The sequence below is a fragment of the Nerophis ophidion genome, linkage group LG10 (genome assembly GCF_033978795.1).
Source record: "Nerophis ophidion isolate RoL-2023_Sa linkage group LG10, RoL_Noph_v1.0, whole genome shotgun sequence".
NCBI classification, from domain to species: domain Eukaryota; kingdom Metazoa; phylum Chordata; class Actinopteri; order Syngnathiformes; family Syngnathidae; genus Nerophis; species Nerophis ophidion.
This window is the reverse complement of record NC_084620.1, coordinates 70629331-70643135: the sequence shown is the minus strand read 5'-3', so window position 1 is coordinate 70643135 and position 13805 is coordinate 70629331. Positions and strand designations below refer to the sequence as shown.

The window sequence follows — 13805 nt, the reverse complement described above, 5'->3', positions numbered from 1 at the left end:
CAGTAAGAAAATGGTGGTAATAAGTCGACTCTTACCGTAGACATGAGCGGAGAGCTTGCGTAGTTCCTCCTACACCTGTCAAAGAGGCAGCTGCGGACTCTCTTGCCTCCTCCCACCGGCCGCCCCAGACCGTCGGATGCTTCCACCGTGGAGAAAGCATCGGCTGCCTTCGCCTCGTCGAGAAACATGGCTTTCCTCTGAGACAATGGCGGTCACCACACCCATCCCACTTTCAGGTTGTCCAGGTATGACCATATAATCTCACTAAAACACTAGTAACACAATAAGCAGATAAGGGATTTTCCAGAATTATCCTAGTAAAATTGTCTAATAACATCTGAATCGCTCTGCCGTCTGTTTTTTTTTTCTAGTCCTTCACTCTCACTTTCCTCATCCACAAATCTTTCATCCTCGCTCAAATTAATGAGGAAATTGTTGCTTTCTCGGTCCGAATCGCTCGCGCTGCTGGTGGCCATGATTGTAAACAATGTTCAGATGTGAGGAGCTCCACAACCCGTGACGTCACACGCACATCGTCTGCTACTTCCGGTACAGGCAAGGCTTTTTATTAGCAACCAAAAGTTGCAAACTTTATCGTCGATGTTCTCTACTAAATCCTTTCAACAAAAATATGGCAATATCGCAAAAGGATTAAGTATGACACTTAGAATGGACCTGCTATCCCCGTTTAAATAAGAAAATCTCATCTCAGTAGGCCTTTAAGTTCTTGATACGGACACTTTTGTTACTGGATCCTTTCTAATATGCTCCTGCCTTGGAAACTGTGTATATGTAAGTCATGTGTAATTGTAACAACACATCAGACTGCAGCTCACGACACACTTGTGTGCCGCGGTACAGTGGTTGAAAAACCCTGCAGTACTAAAAGAACTAGAATTGTGTGTTGCATCACATTGTGTTGTATGCATGTTGCAAATAAACTGAACTAATGTTGCTTTCATCGAAGGGGGCGCGCCTTAAGAGAAGCGGCTTTGCTATTGGCTGAGCAATGCCGGAAGTCCCGCGCTTGGGTCAGGTGACTGTGACGCAACACTCCAGCTACCCGGAAGCAAGCGACAGAGGGACAGAAGCGGCATAAAACAAACATGACGCCCGGACGCCAGTTTCCCCGCCTTGTGACAGCTCTTACCGGGCTGATGTTCCTCCAGACCATCACGCCCGCCGCGGCGTACGATGGCGGCGACGCGGTGGCTCTGCTGCTGGGATGTGTCGTCGCCATTGTGTGTGTGTGCAGCTGCCTGGGCTGCTATGCCAGGAGGAGGGACGGACGGCTGTGAGACAACATTTATCTTCTTCTGCTTCTTATTATCACACTAAACACCAAATATGAACTTTTATCCTGCTTCGGGCGTCCTGGAGTAAAGTTAGATTCCACAACAGGAAACACGTGCTGGAGCACAACCGGAAGTACAACCTATTATCAACTTGCACTTCTTTTTTTTTCCAGCACCAAATACTGCTGTTTTTTTTTTTTGGCTATAAGACTGCTGCACATAAAAAAATAACACAATGTTGGAATGTATCTCCTTCTGTGGACATCTTGGAGCGAAATTTGGATCACAAAAGTTTGTAAAGCCGGACCGGAAATACGTGCTGGACAACAACCGGAAGTAGGACCTAATAGCAAAATGCGCTTCAAATACTGCTGCTGCCTCTTTGCTTAAAATGCTCTTTGTGAATTTTTTCTGTAACATTCCTGCTTTTTCTTAATTCCACAGCCCACTATGTGTGTTTCACCATAGTTGCAAAATAAAAGAACATAAAAGAGGATGTTATGTATTTTTTTCTAAAACAATGTGTTTTCAACATTTGCAAAATAAAAGAACATATTAGTTATGTATTTTCCCCCAAACAATTCGTCAGTTTTCCACATTATTTGCAAAATAAAATAACACAAACGAGATGTAATTTTTTTTCCAAACAATGCATGTGTTTTCAACATTATTTCCAAAATAAAATAACTTAAACGAGGATAATTATGTATGTATTTTTTTATATAAACAACACGTGTGTTTTCAACATTATTTCCAAAATAAAAGAACATAAACAAGGATGTTTAGTTATGTAATTTTTTTATATAAACAATACGTGTGTTTTCAACATAATGTGCAAAATAAAAGAACATAAACAAAGATGTTTAGTTGTTTTTTTCTAAACAATACGTGTGTTTTCAACATTTGCAAAATAAAAGAACACAAACAAGGTTATTAGTTATGTGTTATTTTCTAAACAATACGTGCATTCAACATTTGCAAAATAAAACAACATAAACGAGGTGTAATTTTTTTTCTCGAAACAATGCGTGTGTTTTCAACATCCATCCATCCATTTTCTACCGCTTACAGTATTTCCAGTGAGGTCGCGGGGAGCGCTGGTGCCTATCTCTGCTACAACATCATTTGCAAAAATAAAATAACACAAACGAGGATGTTTAGTCTTTGTTTTTTTCTAAACAATACGAGTGTTTTCAACATTGTCTGCAAACTAAAAGAACATAAACGAGGATGTTTAGTTTTGTTTTTTTTTTTCAAAACAGTACGTGTGTTTTCAACATCATCCATCCATCCATTTCCTACCGCGTATTCCCTTTGGTGTCGCGGGGGGTGCTGGTGCTTATTTCAGCTACAATCGGGCGGAAGGCATACTACACCCTGGACAAGTCGCCACTCATGGCAGGGCCAACACAGATAGACAGACAACATTCACACATTAGGGACCATTTAGTGTTGCCAATCAACCTATCCCCAGTTTTCAACATCATTTGCAAAATAAAATAACAAAAACGAGGATATTTAGTTTTTTTTCCTAAATAATACGTGTGTTTTCAACATCATTTCCAAAATAATCGAACGTAAGGATTTTTGGTCATGTAATTTTTTTTCTAAACAATACGTGTGTTTTCAACATAATTTGCAAAACAAAAGAACATAAACAAGGATGTTTAGTTATGTATTTTCTTTCCAAATAATACGTGTGTTTTCAACATAATTTCCAAAATAAAAGAACATGAATCAGGGTTTTTGGTTATGTAATTTTTTTTTTCTAAATAATACGTGTGTTTTCGACACCATTTGCAAAATAAAAGAACATAAACAAAGATATTTAGTTGTTGTTTTTTCTAAACAAAATGTGTGTCTTCAACACCATTTGCAAAATAAAAGAACATAAACGAGGATCTTTGGTTATGTATTTTTTTCTGAAATAATACGTGCTTTCAACATTTGCAAAATAAAATAACATAAACTAAGTGTAATTTTTTTCCCTAAACAATCCGTGTGTTTTCAACATCATTTGCAAAATAAAATAACATAAACGAGGATGTTTAGTGTTTTTTTTCTAAACAATGCGTGTGTTTTCAACCTTATTTGCGAAATAAAAGAACATAAACGAGGATTTTTAGTTAGGTTTTTTTTTCTCTAAGCAGCTTTCCAATCACCTTGAAGTGCCGATTTTATCTGTAGTAAAAAAAAAAAAACTAAACGTTTTGTTTTGTTTGTTTCATTTAATTTGTAGTAAATAAACTAAACATTTTGTTTGGTATGGAATATCATAATGACATAAAATGGTAAGAATTGATGTCAACAGGAAGTCTAACAAGAGATACAGATGCAGCCAGTAGCACAGCCTTTGAAGGAGCATAGGTATGGGCAGCATCTGTAAAAATTTCATTTGCAGGAAAGGAGTGAGTTTAGGGTTGAATTGCCCATCCTTGTTCTATTCACTGTCACTATCTTTCTAACAATGCTAAACACCCTCTCTGATGATGCATTGTTGTGTGGCACGCACAAAAGTGCCTTCATCAAATGCACCAGAGTACAGAATCTTCTGAAATTCAAGTATTTTTATGTGGGTTTATTGTTAGGCATTTTCATTAACGTCCTCCCAGCGCGGTAACAACACACAACAACAGCAGTCACATTTTCGTCTACCGTAAAGCACTTTGTCTGCCGTAAACAGCAATGTTGTGACACACTTAAAAAGGACAATACTGCCATCGTATATATAGCTATAATTCATTGAAAGTCAAGTATTTCTTTATATATATGTATTAATTAGATTATCCAGAGAATAGTGCTTGATACCGTGGTACAGCGCAATATATGTATATGTGGGAAAAAAATCACAAGACTACTTCATCTCTACAGAACTGTTTCATGAGGGGTTCCCTCAATCATCAGGAGATTTATATATATATATATATATATATATATATATATATATATATATATATATATATATATATGTGTGTGTGTGTGTGTGTGTGTGTGTGTGTGTGTGTGTGTGTGTGTGTGTGTGTGAGAGAGAATTCTAGTGAATTCTAGCAATAAATCCCTCAATCTCCCGAATTTTGAGGTCTCGAAATTGGCAAGTATGATGTACAGAAAGTTCAAAACACATTTTTTTGTGTGTGAATTTCCTTCAGAAACAAAATCCAAGTGCTACCTATCAGCTTGTTTTGTTTTGGAAATGATGTTGAAAACACACGTATTAGTTAGAAAAAAAGACTAAACATCCTCGTTTTTGTTATTTTATTTTGCAAATCTTGAAATCACGTATTGTTTCAGAAAAAAATACATAACTAAACATCCTCGTTTATGTTCTTTTATTTTGCAAATGGTGTTGAAAACACACATATTATTTAGGAAAAAAATACATGACTAAACATACTTGTTTATGTTCTTTTGTTTTGCAAATTGTGTTGAAAACACGTATTATTTAGAAAAAAAAATACATAATTAGACATTCTTGTTTATGTTATTTTATTTTGTAAATATTGTTAAAAACACACATATTATTTAGAAAAAAAATAATATGACTAAACATCCTTGATTATGTTCTTTTGTTTTGCAAATTATGTTGAAAACACACGTATTATTTAGAAAAAAAAACCTAAACATCCTCGTTTTTGTTATTTTATTTTGCAAATCTTGAAAGCACGTATTGTTTCAGAAAAAAATACATAACTAAACATCCTCGTTTGTGTTCTTTTATTTTGCAAATGGTGTTGAAAACACTCGTATTGTTTAGAAAAAAAATACATGACTAAACATCCTTGTTTATGTTCTTTTGTTTTGCAAATTATGTTAAAACTCATCTGTATACTCTAGCCTTTAAATAGACCTCCTTTTTAGACCAGTTGATCTGCCGCTTCTTTTCTTTCTCCTATGTCCCCCCCCTCCCTTGTGGAGGGGGTCCGGTCCGATGACTATGGCTGTCCAGAGTCGGGACCCAGGATGGACCGCTCGTCGGGACCCAGGATGGACCGCTCGCCTGTGTATCGGTTGGGGACATCTCTACGCTGCTTATTCGCCTCCGCTTGAGATGGTTTCCTGTGGACGGGACTCTCGCTGCTGTCTTGGATCCGCTTTGAACTGAACTCTCGCGGCTGTGTTGGAGCCACTATGGATTGAACTTTCACAGTATCATGTTAGACCCGCTCGACATCCATTGCTTTCGGTCCCCTAAAGGGGGGGGGGTTGCCCCCATCTGAGGTCCTCTCCAAGGTTTCTCATAGTCAGCATTGTCACTGGCGTCCCACTGGATGTGAATTCTCCCTGCCCACTGGGTGTGAGTTTTCCTTGCCCTTTTGTGGGTTCTTCCGAGGATGTTGTAGTCGTAATGATTTGTGCAGTCCTTTGAGACATTTGTGATTTGGGGCTATATAAATAAACATTGATTGATTGATTGATTGATTGAAAACACATGTATTATTTAGAGAAAAAAAAACATAACCAAAAATCCTTGTTTATGTTGTTTTATTTTGGAAATGATATTGAAAACACACGTATTATTTAGAAAAAAAAATACATAACTAGATATTCTTGTTTATGTTATTTTATTTTGTAAATATTGTTGAAAACACACGTAATGTTTAGAAAAAAAACTAAACATCCTTGTTTATGTTATTTTATTTTGCAAATATGTTGAAAACACACGTATTGTTTATTTAAATAAAAAAATATATCCTCGTTTATGTTCTTTTATTTTGCAAATGGTGTTGAAAACTGAGGATAGGTTGATTATCAACATAAATGGTCCCTAGTGTGTGAATGTTGTGTGTGAATGTGTGTGTGAATGTTGTGTGTGAATGTGTGTGTGAATGTGTGTGTGAATCTGTGTGTGAATGTTGTGTGTCCCAAGGTAAGATCCATACTGATACATCCCTGTGTTGTGACTATTAATAATTCATGTTTCACAGCGCAGGTACAACAAAAAAAAAAAAAAATCCCACGTTGTCAGACGGGCTCCTCACACGTCGCCTCTCCATCCGAACATACATGACTCCAGTTCTATGAATTTGTGATGCTGTGCAGGACAGGCGGGCGGGTTGGGAACAACAGTGAGCAAAGTGCTTGTCAATTATGCATCTACAGTACATGGGAAGCATTTCTACCTCGGGTGAACTTGCCAGTCGGATTCCGCCCGTCGACATGGACGTTTAGCATTCGCAAAATCAGGCGTTAGATGGTAGAATAATGTTGACAGTGCAGGTCCAGCCAGTTGTTTTTTAACGTAGGGCCTTGAACTCATCATGCATACAACATGCCGACGGAGGCAAGGAAACAACACATTTCAACAACACCCCGGGCGACTGGTGCTATGGTGGTCGAGTGGATCTAGCATAATATTGTGAAAGTCCAGTCCATAGTGGATCTAACATAGTAGTGAGAGTCCAGTCCATAGTGGATCTAACATAGTAGTGAGAGTCCAGTCCATAGTGGATCTAACATAGTAGTGAGAGTCCAGTCCATAGTGGATCTAACATAGTAGTGAGAGTCCAGTCCATAGTGGATCTAACATAGTAGTGAGAGTCCAGTCCATAGTGGATCTAACATAGTAGTGAGAGTCCAGTCCATAGTGGATCTAACATAGTAGTGAGAGTCCAGTCCATAGTGGATCTAACATAGTAGTGAGAGTCCAGTCCATAGTGGATCTAGCATAATATTGTGAAAGTCCAGTCCATAGTGGATCTAACATAGTAGTGAGAGTCCAGTCCATAGTGGATCTAACATAGTAGTGAGAGTCCAGTCCATAGTGGATCTAACATAGTAGTGAGAGTCCAGTCCATAGTGGATCTAACATAGTAGTGAGAGTCCAGTCCATAGTGGATCTAACATAGTAGTGAGAGTCCAGTCCATAGTGGATCTAACATAGTAGTGAGAGTCCAGTCCATAGTGGATCTAACATAATAGTCAGAGTCCAGTCCATAGTTGATCTAACATAATAGTGAGAGTCCAGTCCACAGTGGATCTAACATAATAGTGAGAGTCCAGTCCATAGTGGATCTAACATAATAGTGGGAGTCCAGTCCATAGTGGATTTAACATAATAGTGAGAGTCCAGTCTATAGTGGATCTAACATAATAGTCAGACTCCAGTCCATAGTGGATCTAACATAATAGTGGGAGTCCAGTCCATAGTGGATCTAACATAATAGTGAGAGTCCAGTCCATAGTGGATCTAACATAATAGTGAGAGTCCAGTCCATAGTGGATCTAACATAATAGTGAGACTCCAGTCCATAGTGGATCTAATATAATAGTGGGAGTCCAGTCCATAATGGATCTAACATAATAGTGAGAGTCCAGTCCATAGTGGATCTAACATAGTAGTGAGAGTCCAGTCCATAGTGGATCTAACATAATAGTGAAAGTCCAGTCCATAGTGGATCCAACATAATAGTGAGAGTCCAGTCCATAGTGGATCTAACATAGTAGTGAGAGTCCAGTCCATAGTGGATCTAACATAGTAGTGAGAGTCCAGTCCATAGTGGATCTAACATAATAGTCAGAGTCCAGTCCATAGTTGATCTAACATAATAGTGAGAGTCCAGTCCACAGTGGATCTAACATAATAGTGAGAGTCCAGTCCATAGTGGATCTAACATAATAGTGGGAGTCCAGTCCATAGTGGATTTAACATAATAGTGAGAGTCCAGTCTATAGTGGATCTAACATAATAGTCAGACTCCAGTCCATAGTGGATCTAACATAATAGTGGGAGTCCAGTCCATAGTGGATCTAACATAATAGTGAGAGTCCAGTCCATAGTGGATCTAACATAATAGTGAGAGTCCAGTCCATAGTGGATCTAACATAATAGTGAGACTCCAGTCCATAGTGGATCTAATATAATAGTGGGAGTCCAGTCCATAATGGATCTAACATAATAGTGAGAGTCCAGTCCATAGTGGATCTAACATAGTAGTGAGAGTCCAGTCCATAGTGGATCTAACATAATAGTGAAAGTCCAGTCCATAGTGGATCCAACATAATAGTGAGAGTCCAGTCCATAGTGGATCTAACATAGTAGTGAGAGTCCAGTCCATAGTGGATCTAACATAATAGTGAGAGTCCAGTCCATAGTGGATCTAACATAATATTGAAAGTCCAGTCCATAGTGGATCTAACATAATAGTGAGAGTCCAGTCCATAGTGGGTCTTACATAATAGTGTGAGAGTCCAGTCCATAGTGGATCTAACATAATAGTGTGAGAGTCCAGTCCATAGTGGATCTAACATAATAGTGAGAGTCCAGTCCATAGTGGATCTAACATAATAGTGAGAGTCCAGTCCATAGTGGATCTAACATAATAGTGAGAGTCCAGTCCATAGTGGATCTAACATAATAGTGTGAGAGTCCAGTCCATAGTGGATCTAACATAATAGTGAGAGTCCAGTCCATAGTGGATCTAACATAATAGTGAGAGTCCAGTCCATAGTGGATCTAACATAATAGTGAGAGTCCAGCCCATAGTGGATCTAACATAATAGTGAGAGTCCAGTCCATAGTGGATCTAACATAATAGTGTGAGAGTCCAGTCCATAGTGGATCTAACATAATAGTGAGAGTCCAGTCCATAGTGGATCTAACATAATAGTGAGAGTCCAGTCCATAGTGGATATAACATAATAGTGAAAGTCCAGTCCATAGTGGATCTAACATAATAGTGAGAGTCCAGTCCATAGTGGATCTAACATAATAGTGAGAGTCCAGTCCATAGTGGATTTAACATAATAGTGAGAGTCCAGTCCATAGTGGATCTAATATAATAGTGAGAGTCCAGTCCATAGTGGATCTAACATAATAGTGAGAGTCCAGTCCATAGTGGATCTAACATAATAGTGAGAGTCCAGTCCATAGTGGATCTAATATAATAGTGAGAGTCCAGTCCATAGTGGATCTAACATAATAGTGAGAGTCCAGTCCATAGTGGATCCAACATAATAGTGAGAGTCCAGTCCATAGTCGCTCTAACATAAGAGTGAGAGTCCAGTCCATAGTGGATCTAACATAATAGTGAGTGTCCAGTCCATAGTGGATCTAACATAATAGTGAGAGTCCAGTCCATAGTGGATCTAACATAATAGTGAGAGTCCAGTCCATAGTGGATTTAACATAATAGTGAGAGTCCAGTCCATAGTGGATCTAATATAATAGTGAGAGTCCAGTCCATAGTGGATCTAACATAATAGTGAGAGTCCAGTCCATAGTGGATCCAACATAATAGTGAAAGTCCAGTCCATAGTGGATCTAACATAATAGTGAGAGTCCAGTCCATTGTGGATCTAACATAATAGTGAAAGTCCAGTCCATAGTGGATCTAACATAGTAGTGAGAGTCCAGTCCATAGTGGATCTAATATAATAGTGAGAGTCCAGTCCATAGTGGATCTAATATAATAGTGAGAGTCCAGTCCATAGTGGATTTATGGACTGGCGCTCTATAGTTGCCAGCTAACGATTTTTGCGGACTATTAGCCAGATAGTTGTTAGCGCCCTAGTTGCCAGCTAGTGATTAGCGGTACTACTGCAAAAACAAGGTTCCTTTAGGGCCAGTTTATTATAAAACATCCTTTTTACGAACCCTCTTTCCATTTGAGTTGGGAAATTGTGTTAGATGTAAATATAAACAGAATACAATGATTTGCAAATCCTTTTCAAGCCATATTCAGTTGAATATGCTACAAAGACAACATATTTGATGTTCAAACCTATAAACTCTATTTTTTTTTCCAAATAATAATTAACTTAGAATTCCATGGCTGTAACAAGTGCCAAAGTAGTTGGGAAAGGGCATGTTCACCACTGTGTTACATCACCTTTTCTTTTAACAACACCTAATACATTTTTGGGAACTGAGGAAACAAATTTTTGAATCTTTAAAAGTGAAATTCTTGTTTTATGTAGAGCTTCAGTCGTTCAACGGGACTCTCACTATTATATTTTACGCTTCATAATGCGCCACACATTTTCCATGGGAGACAGGTCTGGACTGCAGGCGGGCCAGGAAAGTACCTGCACTCTTTTACTACGAAGCCACGCTGTTGTAACACGTGGCTTGGCATTGTTTTGCTGAAATAAGCAGGGGCGTCCATGATAATGTTGCTTGGATGACAACATATGTTGCTCCAAAACCTGTATGGACCTTTCAGCATTAATGTTGCCTTCACAGATGTGTAAGTTACCCATGCCTTGGGCACTAATGCACCCCCATACCATCACACATGCTGGCTTTTACACTTTGCGCCTATAACAATCCGGATGGTTATTTTCCTCTTTGTTCCGGAGGACACCACGTCCTCAGTTTCCAAATATAATTTGAAATGTGGACTCGTCAGACCACAGAACACTTTTCCACTTTGCATCGGTCTATTTTAGATGAGCTCAGGCCCAGCCAAGCCGGTGGCGTTCCTGGGTGTTGTTGATAAATGGCTTTCGCTTTGCATAGTAGAGTTTTAACTTGCACTTACAGATGTAGCGACCAACTGTAATTACTGACAGTGGTTTTATGAAGTGTTCCTGAGCCCATGTGGTGATATCCTTTACACACGGTCGGTTTTTGATGCAGTACCGCCTGAGGGATCAAATGTCCACAATATCATCGCTTACGTGCAGTGATTTCTCCAGATTCTGTGAACCTTTGATGATTTTACAGACCATAGATGGTAAAATCCCTAAATTCCTTGCAATAGCTCGTTGAGAAATGTTGTTCTAAAACTGTTTGACAATTTGCTTACAAAGTGGTGACCCTCACCCCATCCTTGTTTGTGAATTACTTAGCATTTCATGGAAGCTGCTTTTATACCCAATCATGGCACCCACCTGTTCCCAATTAGCCTGCACACCTGTGGGATGTTCCAAATAAGTGTTTGATGAGCATTCCTCCACTTTCTCAGTATTTATTGCCACCTTTCCCAACTTCTTTGTCACGTGTTGCTGGCATCAAATTCTAAAGTTAATGATTATTTGCAACAAAAAATAATGTTTATCAGTTTGAACATCAAATATGTTGTCTTTGTAGCATATTCAACAGAATATGGCTTGAAAAGGATTTGCAAATCATTGTATTCTGTTTATATTTACATCTAACACCATTTCCCAACTCATACGGAAACGGGGTTTGTATTAAAAATATATTTACAACAAGTAGGAGGTTCCAACTTTAAAAATCCCTGGTTTAAATAAAATTTCATGTAAATATAAATGTCTGAAGAAATGTTTTAATGGGTAAGAGTGCGGGGCCTCTAAATAAATTCTGCTCAGGGGCCCCAATTTTAGTGTGTTTCTTTAAGAGAGAATGGATGGATGCTATTTCCGCACTTTAAATGTTTTTTGGCCAAAAGCTGCTTAGCTTTAAAAAATAAAAGTGTTTATCTACATGATGGAATGTGTTGGATTATTTTGCGGCATGTGCTGTAAAAGGGGGGTGGGGGGGGGGGGGGGGGGGGGGGCAGTGGTTCCAGCGGGCATCAGAGGCCCGGTGGAGCTGCAACTAGAGACAGGACGCGTCTTGGATCACAAATAGGGGATGCAGGGCGCATGCGCACTGCTCTCCATTTCCCTGTATGATATTCGCCGTGGTGGAAAAAAGAGGCTCGGGAGGCAACGGTCGGGAATTGTTTTTTTTTTTTTTTCAAGGGGAAAACACGACGAAGTCATCCCCGCGGGGCGTCGAGCAACGGAGCGTTTATCAACAGGTTCGACTGTGGATCGGTCCCCCCCCCCCCGCCCTTACCAATTCACCCCCCCACCTTCCCCCCCACCCGAGATGACCGCGCTTGTTTTTGATGGCAAGCGGACGACGCGGACATTGATCGCGGTCTCGTCGACGTGAGGCTCGGCGGCTAAGACGCGGGGGGGATTTTGCTTCATCACAGAATCCTGACGATTTTCTCCATTTTTTTTCCCGTCATTCCACACTCGCAGGAGGACGTTTTTTTTTTATTATTATTATTTTTTTTTTTTTTTAAAAACCCAAACAACGTAAGTACACATCTTTGTTGTTATGACGAGTAAAGATGCATGAAAATGTTTATTTATTTATTTTTTTAATTTAAAAAAATATATATATATTTGGATGCAAATATGTGCAAGAATACATTTTAAATAAAGCTGACTTGGCGTTTTTTTTAAACGCTATGGTGTCATCGAGTGCACCTTCTTTTTTATTTATTTAAAAAAAAATTTTTTTGGGCAAGGGGGTGGATTTCTTTAACAGTGCTCGTTCTTGCGTTTAAAAAAAAAAAAAAAAAAAAAAGCCCCCCACCCCCCACTGCGCCTCCAATAACGTGCTGCCATGTTGTGTGTTATGATGAGGAGATGTGAGGACTAATTGTGCAACATGACTGTTCTAGAATGCGGTGGCCGAGTGGCGATAGGCGTATGATTCTTTGTTTTTTTATTGTTTTTTTTTTACCCCCCCCCCCTGTTTTGTGTCCCTTTCCACCCGACTTCCTGTAGGTGTGATGAGACAAAGGAACAAAAGGATGCCTTAGACGAGAGCTCGCCAACACGCCCGGAAACCTCCTCGGAGCGCATCGTCGCCAAATGGATCTAACGCCTCCCTCCTCCTCCGCCACCGCCACCGCCGCCGCCGACGCCGCCACCTCCGGATCATGATACTAGGCTGAAGCAACCCCCCCCCCCCTTCCCAAGTACCCCCCTCCCCATCCCCCACCCCCCCTGCTTATCTTTATGATCCCTCCTCCATCTATGGCGAACTATAGCCATGCAGGGGACCACACCATCTTGCAGAATGTCTCTCCTCTCGCCACCTTCCTCAAACTGACCTCGCTGGGCTTCATCATCGGCGTCGGCGTGGTCGGGAACCTCCTGATCTCCATCCTGCTGGTCAAAGACAAGAGCCTGCACCGGGCGCCCTACTACTTCCTGCTGGACCTGTGCGCCTCCGACATCCTGCGCTCGGCCATCTGCTTCCCCTTCGTCTTCACCTCGGTGAAGAATGGCTCGGCGTGGAGCTACGGCACGCTGACCTGCAAGGTGATCGCCTTCCTGGGCGTGCTCTCCTGTTTCCACACGGCGTTCATGCTCTTCTGCGTCAGCGTCACCCGCTACCTGGCCATCGCCCACCACCGCTTCTACACCAAGAGGCTGACCTTCTGGACCTGCCTGGCCGTCATCTGCATGGTGTGGACGCTGTCGGTGGCCATGGCCTTCCCGCCGGTGCTGGACGTGGGCACCTACTCCTTCATCCAGGAGGAGGACCAGTGCACCTTCCAGCACCGCTCCTTCCGCGCCAACGACTCGCTGGGCTTCATGCTGCTGCTGGCGCTCATCCTGCTGGCCACGCAGCTGGTTTACCTCAAGCTCATCTTCTTTGTGCACGACCGCCGAAAAATGAAGCCCGTCCAGTTCGTGCCCGCCGTCAGCCAGAACTGGACCTTCCACGGGCCGGGGGCCAGCGGGCAGGCGGCCGCCAACTGGCTGGCCGGGTTCGGACGGGGCCCCACCCCGCCTACTTTGCTGGGCATCCGGCAGAAC

The 13805-nt window shown here is 40.9% G+C and overlaps 1 protein-coding gene across 1 annotated transcript in view; it reads left to right on the top strand.

Annotated features, from left to right (window-relative positions):
- The first annotated feature begins 13016 nt into the window (after window positions 1-13016).
- LOC133561310 (probable G protein-coupled receptor 85) overlaps window positions 13017-13805 on the top strand; it is a 4335-nt gene continuing 3546 nt past the window's right edge. Inside the window, exon 1 of the mRNA XM_061914674.1 lies at window positions 13017-13756. Coding sequence (XP_061770658.1) covers window positions 13017-13756 — 740 coding nt within the window. The remainder of the gene's footprint in view (window positions 13757-13805) is intronic.